We start from the raw sequence: 20535 nt of genomic DNA, 5'->3' as shown, positions 1-20535 counted from the left end.
ATCCACCCATTTCTACAGGTTCAGTGGTTCTCAATTTGTGTTCCATAGTCAAATAATTTTGGAAAAGGTCACACAATACATCCCCCTTTAAGACAGTAAACTTGAACATTAGCCAAGAAATTGAGAAAAAAAACTATTGAAATTTGTCTAACCCAGTTATCTCAAACTTATTTGAGCTCAGAATCTTATTTTAAGAAATAAACTACTAATTTCTGAGGCCTAAGAACACAGTTCGGGAAATACTGTTCTAGGTAATTCTAAACATTATGAATGGATAAAGTTAAGCCTTCAGAGAACTCACCTTTAGAGTCTTACCATTGTCCTATACTGAAGAACACTGTTAACCAAAATTCATCAGTTTCTGTAGGGATATTTTAAAGCTGTTGTCAACTGTATCACAACAATCTTCCTTTTTATTAGGGCCCATGAGAAAATGTTCCTCTCAGGCCTCATTACTAGAAAATGTCGTGCTTATGCAGGAGAACTGGTTTGTTTTTATCTTGGAATTAGAAACACACTGAAACTTATTTTATTCCACTCTCTCTTTTTTCCGCCTGGCTGCCAGGGAAGCCCAGAGCCAAAACTGTCACTCACCTCTAGTACAGGATCTTATGCACTTGGTATTATCTTACCCTTGACTTTGTAGTCATATCTTCCCTGCTCTGCCTCAATTTTTCTCATTTCGTTTTGTTTTACCCTACAATACTATATGGACACTAAGTTGCTTCAAATCATTTTTGAATCTATTGTATATATTAAGTCCTATTTTCTTACAATTTCATATTGATATCTCCCTACCTGTCCCATTACCCCAAAATATCAGTGTCACCTTTGTGTAAAAGTATCCACAGAGTTATGACAAGCCAATAGAACATACACATTCACAATATAATCAAACTTGCAACGCTTAAACCAGAAGAAAAGTTACCACTGGTTTTTCAGCGGTCTAATACCAAAAAGACTTATTAAACTCTTTTGGAAACGTAAGGACAACTACCATTTATTGGGTACCAGTAACTGCTAGGCACTTAACACACAACAGTTTCACTTTATTATTTGTTTTAAAGAAGGACATTGGCATTATACGTGATCCCTGGAAAGATGCACAAGAAACTGGTAATATTGGTGGGTGGGGCGAGAGACTTTGTGTATCTCTTTTGTACCGTTTGAATTTTAGGAATCTATTACTCAAAAAATTTTTTTAAAAAACGGAATGATAATAAAGACGGCAGAAGTGCTTTACTCTTTGATTCAATAAACTTTCTTCGTCAGCTTTTGATCCCTGCGTATGCACTGAAACGCCTAAATGAAAAAGTTTCAACCAGACACGCCGGTTTTTATTGAAATAAAGTCTCTTTCTGATTCTCCTCACTCCGGGTCTGAGGCAATTATATACTTAAAAACTTAGATTATGATCGCCTGCGGGTAACAATTAAAAAAAAATTCGATATGGTTTCCACTTTGTTTTACTGGTAGAAGAGGACGGGGAGGAAGCACTGATTCTGGACAGCAGCCCACGCCGCAGCAGGCCTGCCACAAACGCCGCGTCCAGAACTTTGTACAACTCGAGGGCAGCCCAGACGCCGCTCAGGACTCTCGGCTGCGCGGCGGGAGACCCGGCCGGGGTTCGAGCCCCGGGCGCGGCTCGGGGAAGTCCCCGCCTAGCCCACCCCTCCGGACCGAGACGCCCCGGGGCCGCCTCCCCGAGGGCCCGTCCGGAGTCGGGCAGCCGCGGCCGGGCGGGAAGCTCGCGCGGAGAGGGGAGCGGGCCTCGGCGCGCGGCCGGCCCTCTGCGGCCCCATCCCCGACGCCGAGGAGAAAGTCGCACTTACCGCGTCGGGCTCTGGAGGCGCCCGGTGGTCACGGCGGGGCGGGGCGGCCAGGCGGGAGAAGGAGGGAAAGCGGGGAACGGGGGCCGGCGGGCCGAGGAGAGGGATGCTCGGCCCCTCGGGCGCCCCCAGCCCCTTCCCGGCAGCCTCACCCCCGGCGCCGGCCGGCCCGGAGCCAGCCACTCCACCTCCGTCAGGCCGCACCAGGCCAGTGGGGAGAGAAATTAGTCTGGCAGCCCCGAAGGGGGGGCGAGCGACCCGGCGGGTGGGGGTCGGGGGTCGGCTCGCCAGTCAGTCCGGGTGCGGCGCCAGCGGCTGCCCGCCCCGCCCCCTCCAGCCTGGCTCCGCCCCCTTCAGCCAGGCTCCGCCCCTCCTCGCCAGCCCGCCTGCCCCGGGAGACGCCGCCGCCACCCGGTTGGTGGTTTCCCTTGCCCCGGGAGTGGTGCCCGCCGACGGCCTGGGCCCGGGGAGGGAGAGGAGAAGGGGGAGGGGCGGGGAGTAGAGGGGAGGCAAGGCCGCAGGCTGCGGGGAGGGGAGCTTGTGGGGGAGGAGAACGTCAGGCTGGGTGGGGCTCTGGGGGGAGGGGGCGGGGCGCGGAGGACCTGACAAAGATTCCGGTTGTTCCCCGCCCCTTGAAACTGGGATGAGGGGGAATTCCTGGGGGTGGAAGTTTAGGAAGACGTCCGTCTGCAGGGCTGGAAGCCGATCAGAGAGCTGGCCTGTGTTTTTTTGATTCCTTGGAGAACAGGACTGTATTGTCCTAGAGCTTTGGGGGAACTCACCAAGAGTTGCCTCTCTTCTCCAGCCCCTGCAACCCTTCCCCTTGCAACACTCGGATAATTATTGTGCTCCAGGTAGTGGGTTTGTGGGTATTGTGACATAGCAATTATTATCCTCAACTCTGTGGCCATAATCATTGGTTTCCAATGGTGGGTTAATAAGAATTCCGCAAAAGTTGGTTCCTTATTTATTTCTCTAGCGAGCTATATTCTTTATTTCTCTAGTATGTTAATGTATATATATGATAGATGCTGAGAATGTCAGTGACTAGTTTATTCAGCGCCTATATGGCAAACACAAATCTAAAGCGCTTTATATGTGTTAACTCAATCAGTCTTAAGCAAAACAGTTAAGGTCCCTCCCCCACAGAGCTCACGGTGGATAAGGGAGGGAAGGGGTTTCCTTAGTTTGTCTCAGACTGATGTGTAAAGGAAATGTCCACCTGCTTTTTGATCTCAATGTAATGCATATGTTCATTATTTGCAGTCAGTGTACTCTGAGCCATCTCTATCTATCCTATCGGTGAGGGCTGCATGTGGTCAGTCGTCCCAAAATGACTTACTAAGGAGGTGTTCAGTACGTGTCCATAATGAAAACCCAATTGAAGCAAATGGTCCAGAAGACTGATGGGTCAAGTCATCAGCAAAACAGCATAGCCAAATTTTGACAACAGCCTGGGGTGCCTGGGAGATCTATTTAGGGATCTATTTTGTACACTCCCTCTTGGGGAAGTGGTTAGAAAAAGCAACATAATGTAAAACAATGAAGCATTGATATGCTAGTTCAAAGTGGATGACCTGATTTTAAACTGTTAAAATCAGGAAGAGATACTTCACAAAATCTACCACTGAGGGCTCCAACCGCAAAGCTCAGGATACATTTTTTATCAGAGCCACCTGGAAGAGACTCCCCACTCCCTCTTTGCAACCTCACCTACCATGCATAGATAAAAATTACTTCAATAGCATTGTCTTTAAGTACACAAGACAACTGTGTAAACCCACAGCCTGAATTTATAGAATTTGGTACTAATTTTAAGCTCTCATTTGATTTTTCAGTGTTAACATTTGTGCACATTGACAGCAAATGACACTCTTCTCATAGTTTTGTTTCCTCTCATAGTTATTTGTTCAGTTTTGGAAATTTAATTCAGTCTTTTTCATTTGGGTTTATAGTGAGAAAGGCTAAAAACGCATTACAATCAAATCAGATTACAATTGCAGTAAAAAAGAAATAGGAATTCCCTCTCTCTTTTTTTTTCCCCCATACTAAGTATATTGTTTGTTCGGTCCTGAAATCTATTCTCTTTGATTTACTAATCTGTTTTCAGTTTATTTGCTCCTCCACCCCAGTGAAAGCAAATCAAATAAAACATCCCTTGTGATCTGGCATCCTGCTGTTGGCCTCAGCTCGCACCATGCTTGCTCTCAGGCTGTTCCACACAGTGGACTCCTTTCACTCCTGCCAACAAACCAAGAATTTGCCAGTGAAGCCTTTGCATGTCTGTCTGTTTGGAAGGCTCTTAGCCATACACATGACTGTCTCCCTTTTTTTTTCATGTCACCTTTCCTGACTATGTATGTAAACCTGCAAACCGCCACCCCACCCCCTCTCCTTTTTCTCAACACTTAGCACCACCTGACATATATTTGTTTCTCTACTCCCACGAGAATGTAAGCTCCATGAGAGCAGAATCCTGTCTGTTTAGTTCACCGTTCCATATCCAGTGTCTTATTACTTACTGTTGTCTGTCACATAGTAGATACTCAGCAAATATATATATATACATATACATATATGTTTTAAATGAATGAATGACTTCACATAGGAAAGATAGCTTGTATCCCTTTTTGTAACGGCCAAAGGGCTTTCATGAAATTTATCTTATAACTGAGTCATATGACTTAGACATATTTATAAGGTCTAAAATACAGCCTGGTTTTACCCTATTTAAAATTAGAATTTGAAAATGGCAGGTTTTAATCTCTTATTCTGGCAATACACTAAGAAACAGGAATTGAAGAAGTATTCCCAGCTAAGAATTTATGCTGAGATCTTACAACTTGGCCCAAAATGGATCCATAGAATCAGAGAATAATGATAGATCAATAAATGTTGTCAAAGTCTTAATATTTTTCCCTGAGATGAAACAATATAGCAGTAATCAGAAGCGGAATAATTAAACCTAAAATGTGATTACTCTACTGATAACTTGATAAATGGTGCCAATACAATGTCCTTTGTGAGTGCTCAGATGATTTTAATTGGTAATAATCATGATAATGAGGTTAACAATTAATGTTTTAATCTGGTTAAAATGTAGCACTGATAGATAGCAAACAGAACTTAATCCTAGTGTATAGATGCCCTTAGTAAAGAGGTGTTTTGACTTTTTATTTTCTGCTCTGATTACCAGTTGTGTGAGTGGGGATAATTAAAGGCTTAAATATCATTATATACAGTATGTTCAAAATCCCAGGAATGGGATCTTTTTTAGAGACTTTAGGATTACTTTTAACAGTATTGCTGCTATCCATGTTTTGACATGAAACAGTTTTCTGTGACAATACAGAGCTTTAAAAGGTCTAAGCAGATCATACCCCTGGAAGGAGAATCTCCAGGTTGGGAGAGATAGATGGCCAAGAAACCCAACCCAAAATGTGTCCCCTTGAAGTTCACTTCAGATTCTCACTCTGGTTTCTCTTGGTTCCCCAGGGTAATTTCATTTCCCTTTTTAACTTGGTTCAAATACCAAATTAAATTAAATTAAATTAAATTAAAGGTTTCCTTGGCTTTCTTTACCACAGCCAAGCCAATCTAGAATTTTCAAAATGAACTTTACTAAATTCTAAAGGAAAATAAAAATGAAATTATTATGGAAAATATAAGCAACACCCATAACTCCATTCATTTGTTCAGCTGCTCTTCTCCAGTTTCCATTCTTCCAGGATCAAATTTCCATCCCCAAAGGGCAGGTATAAATTTGCAGGCAATCTACCTAGTTTCCTTCCCTCTTGACTTCCTTTCTTTCTCCACATGGTAGGGTCATTTTTTCTGTCTTTCACATGAGAGCCATCAGGTTTGTCCCAATCACAACTATTGGACTTGTACACCTGTTCAATGCCTGCTTCTGGTCAGAGGGCTATGGTATAGTCCCAGTCCAATGCCAGGACCTTGGGGACTGTCACAATGTGAGAGTTCCTTCTTCAGGTGGGACTCTCTTTATGGAGGAAAGGTCATTATAAGCCCACTGTCAGGTTACTCCTTTCCGTCCCCAGAGCATTCACATAAGAATTACTCTACAATAGAAAGACTCACAATTATGTCTAAAATAAGTTCTGTTCACAATAACAGGTGACCTAGATCTTAGGAATTAGAAAGTTTAAGGACTCCCCTCTTGGGACAGGGGCCTGGCAGTGCTGGGCAGCAGAGACAACAAAGTCAGGTACTGACTGCCTGAGGGTTTCTTGCTGGAGGGCACCCCAGTGCTAAGAAGGGAACACCAGGGGCAAGAGCAGCCCTATGGTGAGAGATGCTCAGCAACAGACACACAGTGGCCTTCAAAGCACAAATCCATGGTCATAATTCAGCAGAGGTGGCAAACTTGGCACCTGTCTGAGTCATGAAGGGCTCCTAGGAGACATCACTGGCAGTGCCTATCAGGAAACAGACTGACAGAGGGACAAGAAATGACTTGTCTAAAGCTGCCCAGCAAGTCAGCGGCAGAACTAGGATGTGCCCAACAGGTCTGTCCTCCCACAGTCCAGGACATACCACCATATCACAGATGGCTGTATCAGACCCGGTCCTGAGCAGAGATCTGGCATCTCCCCCAACACACGGTCTGCTCAGCAACCCCCCTCCCTTGGGAACACTGTGGCCTCTGGCAGGCAGGGTAGTAGTCCTCAGGCTCAGGGGCTGTGAGTCGGAGGGCACTGGGCCTCGTGGGGGGGGCCCTGCAGCCCTGCCTGAAGCTTATAACCATTCAGCAGGGCCCTACTAGGCTCAGGTTCACGCTCTGTAGTTAATGATCATGGTGGGCGGTACCAGCCCCAGCTCCCCCGGGGATTGCCACGGTGGTCGCCAAAATGGCATAACTGAGATAAGGTGAAAGAGTAACAAATAAAGCCAACTTTTTACAAAAAATTAAGAAAAGTAAACAACAACCACAAAAAAACCCAAGCCTCCCCACCCCCCAAACCTGCTGGGGACATTGGAAAACAATGTGCATTCTCTCATGCACATATTTCCATCCACTCATTCGTAAGTAGGCCTTTTATAATCAGGCTGTGTTCTAACCAGAAAAAAAGGTTTTTGTAAAACAAATTTAAACACTTCCTGCCAGTCTCCCTAACCTTGCTAAAACACAAACCTAATTCTGTTCATCCCCCAGGACCCTGCTTAGCAAGCTTTAGTGACTCCATTTCCTTCAGGGTAAAGTTCAAACATCTTAGCATGGTTGTAAGATCCTTTATAACCTTACCCCTTTATTACCTCTCCAGGCCTGTGCCCATTCTGAATGATTTGCAGTGTCCAGAATGTATCATTTCTTCTATTATTATACTTTTAAATATGTTTCCTCCATCTGGAATGTCCTGCCTTTCCAATCTCTGCTTGCGTGAGTTCCTTGAGACTCAACTCAAGGGGCATCTCATCTGGCAATCTTTATCTTGAATCTTCCAGGCTGACCTTGTTCCTTCTCTGTTTTCCCATAATATCCTGCATACTCCTCTATTGTCACAGGTACTTAATGGGCTATGAACATTGGTTTACTTGTCTGCCTCCCTGACAAGCTGAGAAGTCTATGATGTCAGACACTCATAAATATTTGTTGAATGAGTGAATGAATTAAAAAACCCCTTGCCTATGAAGCCTTGAGAAATAGCAACTTATTAGGGTATGGCCATTTCTACTCCTTAGCATTATAACATATATGAATGGAAACTTTCCTCTAATTTATAGTGTTACACTACCAGTTTCATAAAACTTTAGAAGGTCCTTAATTTAGGATCCTATTAACTTATAAGGCAAGAGAATGAGCACAAAGTACTTGTATTTATTTTCATGCATTAAAAAAATTCTTCCAGCATCTCAATATACTTGTTGTGCTTTTTAAAAATGAAAGTTGCAAGACTGCTAATTGATGTTGATTTCTTATGAGTTAAAAAATGTTCCTTGATGTATCTTCGTATTTGATATATTACTTCTGGGTCCACTGCCTAACAGACAGGAACCACTCCTCTGGCTTCCATCTCAATGGTCTCAGAGAAGAAGTTGATAACCACTATGCAGGGTTAAGCATTTAGGTTTGGCACTGTGCTGATGGTTTGCTCTTCGAATATTCATGCAGCAACACTTACCAGATGTGATGAAGAGGCCTACAGCACAGAAGACACGATGCTACTTGTTATGGGGGAAAGTATTAAACAAAGATGATTCAGACAGATATGTAAACTGAAAAGTTCTTATCATTATGCTTCCTCTTCCTCCTCCATTTTGCTCATCTTTTTTTAAAAGCACAAATCCCTCTTTGTTCACACCAGCATTCTATATTCAATATCTATACTTAGCACAGAATTCTTGAGGAAAGATTCAGGTTGAGTAATAAGCAGCTGACCTGAGATACAAAAACAGTGGGTGACTAGAAAGTGGCATGTTCTATACACATTCAAAGACAGTCACAAAGTCAATGGTCTCAGCAAGACAGGGAAGAAAACAAACATCTCATTCTCCTTCCCCAGTCCCTAAGAAAGTCAAGCCATAGTATTACTTATAGATTACACGTATCAAGAGATGGAGAAGCACAATCAGAACATTCTTCATGATGCTAGACTATAACAACCTTTGACTCTTTAGGAAATAGAGTAAAATCAATCGCTCAGCATCTGAAAGTATTAGGTGCAATAGGTCCAGTCTCAGATATAAAGAACTTGCTGCAACAAGAGGGCATTTCAATGTCAAATTATGAATGCATTTCATTCTCCTCCCCTCCATTCCCAAGGAAATCAAGAAATAGTGTCGCTTAGATTTAGAAGAGCCCTCCTATTGCAGCCAGTTCTTTTTATCTGAGTATAGACCTATTGGACCTAAACTTTCAGATGCTCAGCGATTGATTTTACTCTATTTCCTAAAGAGTCAAAGGTTGTTATATTCTAGCATCATGAAGAATGTTTCAGTTGTACTTTTCTATCTCTTGATACATGTCATTAACATGATAATACATTTCAAGGTCAAATTAGTTGCCAGAAACTTTGTTCCCACAGGCTGAAATACTGCAGCGGTTCAAGGAATCCATTCCAGGGTGGCTTTCCATCTAGCCTCCCCTCTCTGACTGTACTCTTTGGGCAGACAAGCCTGCTTCCTATTCCTTTTAAGGAAAGTGGTCCCGACAGGTTCCTTCCTGCACAGGCTGCTATCTCAGTTCAATGGGTTTTGTTTGTGAAAACAGATTCTGCTTTTCCTGCCACAGGTGATGGGGTGGGGAAAGGTTAGGGAAAGCAGCCATGTGTGGGCCAGGCACGTGAAGGCCCGACACCTCTGAGGAGGCCTGTGGGTGAAGACCTTGGGTGAACTCTGCCTAGTCTTGAGAGTTCTAAACACAGCTGTGGCACAGCAAACCAGATCTTCCCCAGAGGGGAGGTGAACAAAGAAAAGGCAGCTCAGTGAACCGTAGCCTGTGGTCTGAGCATCTTTTCTGGTTCTCTGAGGGGCCAGGTGTACATCCCAGGTTGGCCCGGCTCAACTGGCTGCTAACAGGTGACCTCCTGTGTGCCCACATGACCTCAGTTCTTTGCAGCAGCTTCACTACAGCCACTGAAGGTAACAAGGCAAGTAGGGGCAACACTGTGGTCTCCTGTCAGCCTGACCTGAGGCTTTCTCTGAATTTCTCTCCAACTAAGTTCAAGTTCTGGCCTACACTCCCAGCCTCAGGAACAACATCCCAGCCTCTTTCTCAATAATCTTTGTTTCTAAAACAGTAAAAAGCCTATGTGGAGAGAGAGAGAGAACTATGTCTACTGAGTTACAATTTCCATAAAGTAAAATCTACCCTTTTCAGTGTACAGTTCTAGAGTTTTTGCATACGGTTGTATAATAGCCGTCATCATCAAGATATAATCAAGATATATAATATTTCCATCACCTTAAAAATTCCCTCATATGCCTTTGTAGTCAACCCCTCCCTCTACCTCCAGCCTCTGGCAACAACTGGCCTGTTTTCTGTCTCTGCACTTCTGCTTTCCCCTGGTGTCATATAAAAGAAATCATAGAAAGCCTTCTTTAACATCCTTATTTAAACCAACATGTCCCTTGCCCAACTCTCTGTTAGCACATCATACTCTTATTTTTTTTCAGAACACTTAACATTATCTGAAAATGAACTATTGTCATTATTTTCTTGATTGTTGTCTGTCACTGGAATGTACACTCCCACCAGAATGTGAGTGCCAGGACTTTGCCTCATTTCCCACTTCATCTCCAGGGTTCAGAACTGCCTGACACTGTGTAGGTGTTCACTAAATGTCTGCTGAATGAACTGCAAAATGAATGAGGACAATGGAGCTTCCCCAAAACCTCTCTATACTTAGGCAGGCCTCATTAATAAAAGATTATTTCCACCCCCAAAATGTGTTAATCCAAGCACTGCTGTGCCAAAGTAGATGGTTTATCTTCTAGTAATACATTTAGAGGTAATTAGACTGGTCCAGATTATGAATTATCTTTTAAATTCACTTTCTGGATGATTAGATTATCTAGAATAGAACTGGTCTGAAGTGGGTAAAATGGAAATAATGACAGTAACTATTTCATACAGTTGTTATTAGGATTAAATGACTTAATGTAAGTGAAGTTTTTAGCACAGTAGTTCTCAACTGGGAGCTATTTGGCCCACCCCAGAGACATCTGGGATTGTCTGCAGACATTTTTTGTTGTTGTTGTCCAAACAGGGGTGAGGAGTGTTGCTACCGGCCTCTGCTGCTAAACATCCTACAATGCACAGGATAGCCCCCTACAAAGATTTATCCAGCCCCAAACGTTGGTAGTGCCACCTGTGAGAAACCCTCGACTAGAGCAATGTCTGGCACACAGAAAGGGCTATACAGTAAGTCCCCTACATACGAATGGGTTCCATTCCAAGAGCACGTTCATAAGGCCAGTTTTGTTCTTAAGTCAAACAAAGTTAGCCTAGGTACCCAACTAACACAATCGGCTATATACTGCTGATTTTACACTTGCTTCCGGACATCCTGGGCTTGAAATAAAGATACCGTACTACTGTATTCTATACAGTACTGTACAGTAAAGTACACAAAAGCAGAACCACTTGTAGAGGATGCACGCATGTGACAGTAAATGCCAGACACGAGAACTAACTTACGTGATTGGACGTGCGAATGCATGTTCGCATTTTTGAAAGTTTGCAACTTGAAGGTTCGTATGTAGGGGACTTACTGTATTTGTGTTTGCTATTATTATTATTTTATAAGTGATTCTTCTCTGACAGACAAATGTTCTCACACAGTCTGTAAGTGGGGGTATAGCACAGTGGCTGACAGCATTAAATCTGCAGTCAGACTCTGTGGGTTTGAAGCTTAGCTTTACTGTTTATTAACAATGTGATTTTAAGCACATTACTTGACTTCTCTGTGCCTCATATTCTTTGCCTATAAAATTGGAATAACAATAGAAACTCCCTCAGAAAGCTGCTGCGGATTGATTAAAATAATCCATATAAAACACTCAGTAATGTTGTAAAAAATTAATCAACAGAAACCTCAATTTAGAGTTGGGAGACCAGAGCAGGGAGCTCCCATGTCCTACAACAATAGGAGAGCCTAATAGGAAGAAGAAAGACTCCTCTTCTTGCCTGGCAAGAGCTCAACCAATGAGAGACTGTCACAACTCAGCCAATGAAAATCCATGGACTCTTTGTTTACTATAGTCCTCTCAATTTCCTTTCCCCTTCTATAAAAGAGTACTCCTCTTCACTTTTGCTGGGGACTTGCTTGTGGCTTGCCATGATTGCAGACTCTGAATTGCAATTCTTTGCTGATCCTGAATAACAACCCCCCACTTTTTTTTTCCTGGAGAAATAATTGGCAGTCTACCTGTTTTAAGTCAACAATGTGTAATAGCACATAGTAAACATTTAATAAATGTCATTGATCATTGCTATTGTTTTTGTTGACCTCAAAAGATCTTTCCACAGAATATAGTGAAGGGATTGGGGGTAGTTTCAACAAAGAAAAAATAGAAAAAATATTGCTCATATAAAGTATTACAAGTGTATATTTCATACAATAAGAGATAACTACACAGACTTTAAATCCAAACCATCATTTTTAAGACTATTATTTTTTAAAACTATGTTGCTCTTGCTTTCCTGGTAGAGCAGCTCCTTGAAATAAAGGATTCTCTCATTTAAAAAAGTTGTATCTAGCATGCAACGTACGATTATTTAATTAAGACTTTTTTCAATTAGAATTATAGATACACTAAAGTATTTCCAGAATCCAACTCTCAAATATGAAATATAAACTTAGGAATGTTAAACACTAGTACAGTATCAACAGTCTCTTGTGTTTTAGATTTATTAAGGTTTTATTCCTTCATTGAGATAGTAGAGAGAAGCCCACAGTGAGTTTGCAGATTTGTAGTCATCCTCTTTTTATAATCTGATGTTTGTGAAGGTACTTTGGAAATTGTCACAAAATGGGGGAGAAAACCCCCACCATATACAAAATAAAAGGGAACACGACAACCTGGGGAAAATGTTTGCAACATATATGGCAAAAAATACGTATTCCCAATACAGAAAAGAGGCCCACAGAGCAACAACAAGGATATGAGTGCTCCCATAAAAGACATGAAGAGGCAATTCAAAAGAGAAGAAATTCAAATTGCCAGTAAATATGGAATATGTTCAGACCTACTAGCAATCAGAGAAACACAAATTAAAACAAGTTTTGTGTTTTTTTTCCCTTTCAAATTGACAAAGGTTAGAAGAATAAAATGGCCAGTGTTGAAGTTTGGTGGTACAAGGGGACCCCCATGCACTGTGGGTAGAGTATATGTTGACACAACTTTGCTGGGAGACAGTTATCTATATGAATTAAGAACTTCAAAAATCTTTATGCTGTTTGTCTTCATAATTCTACTCTATAATCAGACTTGCACAAAGATATATGCATGTGACTATTCACATTGTGGTGCTATATAAAAATTTTTAACGACAAATGGAGTATGCTTAAATAAATTTCGATCTATGAACATTAGAAAATCAAATAGTCTTTATTTTATTTATTTTATTATTTTAACATTTTTATTGGAGTATAATTGTTTTACAATGGTGTGTTAATTTCTGCTGTATAACAAAGTGAATCAGTTATACATATACATACATCCCCATATCTCCTCCCTCTTGCGTCTGCCTCCCACCCTCCCTATCTCACTCCTCTAAGTGGTCACAAAGCACGGAGCTGATCTCCCTGTGCTCTGCAGCTGCTTCCCACTAGCTATCTATTTTACATCAAATAGTCTTTAGAAATAACTTATTCTGTAGAGTTTTCATGTTTGGCTTACAGAGAGGTGATGGTACAGAAATATGAAAGAAAGGAGAGCACAGATGCAAGGGGGGACATCTAAAGAGGAGTGTCCTTTACCCTTACATACTTCTCAGGCTCTGGGAGTCTCCTGGGCTTCTCACAGTACCTCAGGGTAAATATTCACATTAAATTCTAACAGTAACTCAGAGTCACACACTTAAAGGTTTAGAGCTTACTACATCTCTGGCCTTCAAAGCCACAAATGACATTGTTAAACAAAGTTTCTTACACACCACTAGATGCTTATCTACTTATTTGTTTCTTACTTTTCTGCTGCTTCAGTTCTACCTTCAAATTAAAATTAAATAAAATCAAGAGTTAGCACAACCCATATTTATTTATTTCTAAGGCACTATCATTTTAAGTTGGATTACCTACAAGAAACTGCAGCCTAATTCTTAAATTTTCGTGATTGGTGGTGTTTAAAATGCAAATATTTAATGACATACTTTATGTGGCAGTGTCAGTAATAAAACATTTTAGTGGAGTCAGAAAAAGCAAGATACTTCAGCTCTTTTCACCCTTGCTATTGAATCTTGGAGGATTTGACCCAAGGGGTACTTGGAACTTCTTGTTGGCTATTGTTCTGCTAACACTTTAAGCTATTAGTAACTGTAAGCAGAAAGATCAAAAGTATTTATGAAAATTAAATTAAAATATAATAGAACAATCGAGGACAATAAAAGATTCTTGAAATATCTAAAGGAATATCACAATTTTCTCATGATTTGCTAAATCAGAGATGATACACTGGTATCCGGCAAATGGATTATAGGCCAGGTATGAGACACTGAACCCCTACATCCTCAGAGCAGCCAGGCAGTGGCCTGGGACTAAGGGACCCTGGACTGGCCTCCTGACATCCACCATCTGTACAGCACCAGAGAAGCCAGCTGCAGAGAACATGGAACAGCCCATTATTGACAAAGGACCCATGATGCCGCTAGGCAAGTTTATCTTCTAGGTGTTCAGGAATAAGTTTAGCAGCCTGAGTTCATATTGCGGGGAAGGGAGTAGCAAGGAAAGAAGCAGATCTATAAGAAATACTACCACACAAACAAAAAGCTCACAAATCCATAAAATTTAATATGGACAAAAAAATTAATAAATGAACCAAAGCGCTGTCGTTCATAGAAAAGGACAGGTACTAACAAAAGTAGTTTCAGGGCTTCCCCGGTGGCGCAGTGGTTGAGAGTCCGCCTGCCGATGCAGGGGACACGGGTTCGTGCCTCGGTCTGGGAAGATCCCACATGCCGCGGAGCGGCTGTGCCCATGAGCCATGGTCGCTGAGCCTGCGCGTCCGGAGCCTGTGCTCCGCAACGGGAGAGAGGCCACAACAGTGAGAGGCCCGCGTACCGCAAAAAAAAAAAAAAAGTAGCTTCAGTAAAATCAAAATTAAAGGGGAAAAATATAGAAGTGGTTTAACTGCTCTTATAAGAAAATTCACCCAGGAATTAAACTGACTTAATAGTGCTATGTCAAGTAAATACTTTCTTGATCAATTTTATCGCCATTGGTAAAGTTATGGTTGGAATGTTTGTATTCATAAATAAGAGAATGTCTGAGGGAATCAAAACAGGGTCAAAATGGGGAGTAGAGAGTCCACTGACCACTTAGTGATACCTGTAAGAATTAAGGAACAGGGTTTCCCATCCATCCTTACCAGAATCTCTACTGAAGACACTGCCTGACCTGTAATCCAATATATCTCAGTCCAGTAATTGGTGCAGGCCATAACTCTCATCAATTTCTCTCTTCCTTTGAATGATCCTTAATGCTGGTCATAAAATAAGTCCTATATTTGAAGTCATACACCCATTTTGACTGTTCTTAGACTCAAGTCTTAAGGTCCATGATTCCCATTTGTCCAACAAATTGTTGCACCCAATCAGAAGAAAAGACAGTTAATTCATATTCACAATATATTCACAGGATGACCTTTGTTCCCTGCTTCCTACCCCCAGCTCACCCATTGTTCCATAAAGCTCAGGGCTGGATGGGTAAAGAACAAGAAATAGGATAGATGGAAATGGATGGGTGGTGAGGGTACAAGAGGGAATGAGCAGGGAGAAAAGATTGGACATATCTGATACCATTTTTTTTTTAAACCAGAAAACAAGAACAATAGAATAAAAATACTTGTTTGCACATATTCTATATTCACCATGAATTTTACCTGCCCTTCATTTATATTCTAAGATGATGCATTTTATTTCACTGGAATTATTGTAATGAAAGATCTTTTTTTGAAATGGGAACTGAAAATGTGGATTCTGTAACAATAATCACTGTATTTATAGGTATAATGATAATAAGTACCATTCTATTGCTTTTATACAATGTAGTAGAGCCAAAATTTTACATGTGTCTTTTTAATTTATCCTTACCTTTTATACTGTTTACTGTCTTCTAGACATATTGTTTTCTGAACGCCAGAATCCAGGACAATGCACTTAAAAGTGGGTCAATAATCACTTAATAAGTAAATGAATGAATGACGTTCTTACAACCTGGACATAACTGACATTCATCATTTCACTTTTGGTGAGTATATTGTGGGTTTATATTTACTCACACAGATTGGTAAGTGTAGGAAAACAGCTTCAAATTTAGATGAGAACAAGACCTCTTTTCTTCCTGAGATCATTTCTTTATTCTTTCTTGTTTAGAAGATAGTTTGAAAGTGCTTGTTAGAAGATAGTTTTCTTAGTGGAAAGTGACTCAAAAATGAAGTCTCAGTTCAAGGCCTCCTTTTTATAAAAAAGGAAGTGAGTATGAGGTAAGCTGTATAAACAAAGTACCGCAGAGATGAAACTTAAACCAGGAAGAAACATGCCATCAATGTACTTGATGAGAACACATGTGTCATGTGAAGAGACATGACAAATACAGCCCTCCTTAAATTACTTTTGGCCATGGTAATCACGTTCATTTTAATTTTGCCAGAATATTTCAAGACACCAAACAGTGAGTATTTAATACAATCTATTTTTTCTTTTTTAATTTTTAAAACTTATGTCAGCTAATGGTTACAGGAAAGGCCTTTGTTTTTGAGTACATGTTGTGTGGGCTGAAGTTCTATGCCTGAAAAGCTAATAAAATGAGATGGCAATTTTAGTTGACTGTTATATAGTACAGTATAGTACAGTACTTAAGTATTGTAGCATACAACAATGAAATGAAAAAATGAAAAGAAATACTTGAAATCTGTAGTCTAGCTTTCAAACATTGAGTTTACGATAATCTCATCATATGATTTTGCTCTTTGAAAGTTTCCTTCAAAACAGTTTTAATTATGCTTTTACATTCTGGAATTATTTTATAAAGAAAGTAACATTTACTATGTTAAAAATGCTTGAATTCCCTCTATCACAACTATTTCACACACATCACTTACTGTCACTTTATGGAAATGTATTTAGATTTTTTTCAAAATAAGATGGGTGCAAATTTAAGCACGTGTATGCTGTGCATATTTGCAACTAGAGAAAAATGGAACAAAATTAGCTTTGTGTGTATTTCAGAAAATTGTGATATTGCTGAAACCTAGGGTAGGAAAATAAATAGATGTAAATTTAAACTATGTTTATGTGTCAGTAAAAGATTTGAAAATATATTAGTGTGATTGTTTGAATGGTAATTGTACTCCCTAGCATTTTATAAGAAGAAAAAGTAAAAAGAAAATGTTGTGTTCTATCATTAAAAAGTTATCATATGAATTTGATTAAAATCAGAGAAAAGCTTATATTTCATGACTTTTTGCAATGATTATTTATTATTGCATATACATAATACTAAGTGGCCAGATGAAAATACTTTTGCTAATAACATTTGGTGATATATTGCAATGATTATTTAATATTGTATATACATGATGTAAAGTAGCAGATAAAATTTTTTTTGATAAATGAACACTATGAATGTCCATTTTGTGAATAATTGAATTTTTCAAATTACTCTTGGTTTTCTGGCATTATGTTGCTTAGATTAAGCAATCATAGCATATATTTTAATTCTTGATTTCACTGAGTGAAAATATAAAAGGAATAGTTAGAATTGGAATGGAGATAACCTATTTCAATTTTTAAGCTATTGTGGGCTGAGGGGTAGCTCATTTAATAGCTGTCTAAGGTAGATCAGATAGATGTATCTAGCACCTCTAAAGAAAATCAGGTTGGATCTAACGAAAACCAGGTAATCAGTCTAAAAGATTTAATGATCTATTTGCTAAGTATTGGTTACTGTTTTGTGAGAACCGGTGACTACAAGAGCATGTTAAAAGTTTTTCTTTTGGGGGCAGATGTCTCGACAATAATCAACCATCACTGATAATGATTTTGTACTCTTAGTTTCTTAACTGATTACAATAGCTTCCAATACTACCTTTACTGCCTCCTAAAATTTAAAATACCCATTTCTCTTTTCCTTGTCCAAGAGCAACGTAGATATTTCCTCCAACTCTTTTTAGAGTGATGGATTTATCTGAGAATTTTGTTTCAAAGGAACTCTCCTTGGAACCAACAAACAAAACTGTTTGAAAACCACCATTTTGTCCTAATATCATTTTGTGGTAGAAGGAATTTTGCACAGAGCTGCCATAAATGAAAAGTTGATTCTTAGGCAAAATGTTTTGCACATGCAATAGTGTAATAAAAATGCTTTATATTTTATAATGGTTTATGGATCACCAGGAGCAAGTTTTTATATCTTCATTTTATACAGTTCTATATTGATTAAACTAAGGGCACATAATTGTTTTGTCTTTTTAAAAAATAATTTTTTTTTCTTTTTTTTGCGGTATGTGGGCCTCTCACTTTGTGGCCTCTCCCGTTGTGGAGCACAGGCTCCGGACGCGCAGGTTCAGTGGCCATGGCTCACGGGCCCAGCCACTTCACGGCATGTGGGATCTTCCCAGACCGGGGCACGAACCCGTGTCCCCTGCATCGGCAGGTGGACTCTCAACCACTGCACTACCAGAGAAGGCCTAAAATAATTTTTAATCACAATAACTTGCCTTATGAAATGAGTTGACTTGTTAACTGATGTATTTCATAAAATAAAATATCTAGTAAGATTATTTAGATGATAAGATAAAAGAGTTCCAGAAGTGCTAAAATTAACCTTGAGAGTTTCCCATGTAGTCTTACCCTTCCTATCAGTTACTTGTGTCTTTTTTCCATTCTTATATTCTATTCACTTTAATTTCTAAGATAAGTATTATAAAATGATTTTTACTTGCAAATTATTTATTGATACACTGTCTTTAACATGTCGAATGAATTCAAAAGGAATCTTAATGAGGAATAATGTATTCACCAGGTTTAATAGATTTGATTTCAAAATAATAAATCCTCTGAAGGCCTAAGTTAAAAATAGAACACTGTGTTTGATCATTTTTCATCAAGAATGTATCTGAATAATCATTACACAGAATATTCAATTATTATAATTACATAGTATAAGCTATTTAGTCTAACTTTAGCAAAGATGGGGAACTTCTTTAATGGTGTTTGGGACTTCTAATGACTTTACATTGGTTTGCACTGGCAAGATAGCTTATTCTAGTTTTCAGTTTATTGGAAAGGCAGCTTATACTAAGACACAGTAGTTAATATAACGGTTTCATACTCTTATATTGCATTAGATAATAGAGATATAAAAGGGTATGGATATATTTTTATTCAGAGTTCTTGAAATTAAGGGAGCTGGGTTGTTCCAAATAAAAGATGTTTTACCAACCTGCTTTAGGTGGACTTACAGTGTTTAAGAGAGAGAGAGAGAGAGACCTGGTTAACTCATATAAATCTCAGTGATCTTTGTTTATTCTTTCACTTATGAATAGTGTCTAACTGTACTAGGAACCCAAGGCTACAAAAATGAAGGCAATTCTTCCTTCAAAAAGTTTTCAGTCAAGGGGAGGACTGACTGGTAAATAATTAAATACAATACTGTAATCATGAAAATAGCAACGTTAAAAAGATGCAATGGGAACATAAAAGTTGCTTCCAGTCCTGTCTGGGGGAGGATGTTTCTTCCATTTTCATTCACAAAGAGAAATAATTGTCAGAGTTCTAACGATCACCCAATATTTCTCCTTCGCTACTTGCAGGAGCACTTTCTAAAAGAAGCAATTGTTATTGATTTTCAAATAAAATATATTCCTATTTATATCTCAGAAATTCTTGAAGCCAGAAATTTTAGTGAGTTATGTGAGTATATTCCTGACTGTGGTGACAAGGACCAGGAATAGCACAGATGAAAACACCTCATACCTAATTTCATCTAGCTGTTTTGACTTCCTCTCTTACTTTTTTTTTTTTTGCGGTACGCGGGCGTTTCACTGCTGTGGCCTCTCCCGTTGCGGAGCACAGGCTCCGGACGCACAGGCTCAGCGGCCATGGCTCACGGGTCCAGCCGCTCCATGGCATGTGGGATCCTCCCGGACCGGGGCACGAACCCGTGTCCCCCGCATCGGCAGGCGGACTCCCAACCACTGCGCCACCAGGGAAGCCCGCCTCTCTTACTTTTAAGAGCCAAACTGACATACACTATGTTTACCAGCTTTCATTTCCCTTCCACTTCACACTTTCTGATGGAAATGGCTGTATAGTGAGCAGTGAAATGGAAGAAAACAAAGGATAAAGGAACCTCAAATACTTACAAACTATAGGATAAACCCTGAAGTATATGAGCGTATGTACATATTACTTATGTCTATATTATAAAGACCAGTGTAATCAGGGTAACTACAATTAATTTGAGAAATTCTTATCTTAGTTCTCAAAAAATGGGCACTTTATTTTCTTATTGGCTGATGCATTAATAATTTAATCAGTAATCCCCAATCAGGTCTGGGATATAGTCATGGCTATTAAAAAAAGTTTTTTAAAAATTTAACAAATATTTATTCATACATCTGCAGGTATTATACACCAAGTATTTTTACATATAATAACTCATTTTAACTCATTAAAGATTTCAACTCATTAATGGTGAAGCATCATTCTCAAGGGAGACTATTCTGAAAATCTACAGGAAGAAGGAACAAGCCTAGATGGATAAATTTGCTTTTTTTAAAGATTTTATTTCTTACTGATTTTTCTGAATCATTATAGTTTTAAAATGGCTAATAATGGACATGGTATTTTTACATATATATCTTAGACATACGTACTGGCAAAAAAATTACTGCTGAAAATAATGCTTTTCACTGCTTTGGCAGAATTGGCCTTATTCTCTCATAGGTGAGGTTACAATACCAATAACCCTTGCTTGGGAAGCTTTCTCATTACGTCTCATTCATCTGCATTGGTAGATAAATG

At 39.7% G+C, this 20535-nt stretch overlaps 2 protein-coding genes across 9 annotated transcripts in view; one reads left to right on the top strand and one right to left on the bottom strand.

Annotated features, from left to right (window-relative positions):
• The window catches only part of KLHL5 (kelch like family member 5), a 73979-nt gene extending 71807 nt beyond the window's left edge, over positions 1-2172 (bottom strand). The window contains exon 1 of one of the 5 annotated variants that reach the window (XM_073805162.1): positions 1833-2172. The gene's annotated coding sequence lies outside the window, so the exon portion shown is untranslated. The remainder of the gene's footprint in view (positions 1-1832) is intronic. The other 4 variants (XM_073805160.1, XM_019928334.3, XM_019928336.3 and 1 more) reach the window with 4 other exon arrangements.
• A 13871-nt stretch (positions 2173-16043) lies between these two features.
• TMEM156 (transmembrane protein 156) overlaps positions 16044-20535 on the top strand; it is a 51979-nt gene continuing 47487 nt past the window's right edge. For 2 of the 4 annotated variants that reach the window (XM_073805159.1, XM_019928343.3), the window contains exon 1: positions 16044-16180. In XM_073805159.1, coding sequence (XP_073661260.1) covers positions 16093-16180 — 88 coding nt within the window. In that variant the 5' untranslated portion in view covers positions 16044-16092. The remainder of the gene's footprint in view (positions 16181-20535) is intronic. The other 2 variants (XM_073805158.1, XM_019928342.3) reach the window with 2 other exon arrangements.

This window comes from Tursiops truncatus, chromosome 5, assembly GCF_011762595.2.
Source record: "Tursiops truncatus isolate mTurTru1 chromosome 5, mTurTru1.mat.Y, whole genome shotgun sequence".
Taxonomy (NCBI): Eukaryota; Metazoa; Chordata; class Mammalia; order Artiodactyla; family Delphinidae; genus Tursiops; species Tursiops truncatus.
The sequence above is the reverse complement of the archived record's forward strand: the minus strand, read 5'-3'. Positions and strand labels throughout refer to the sequence as shown.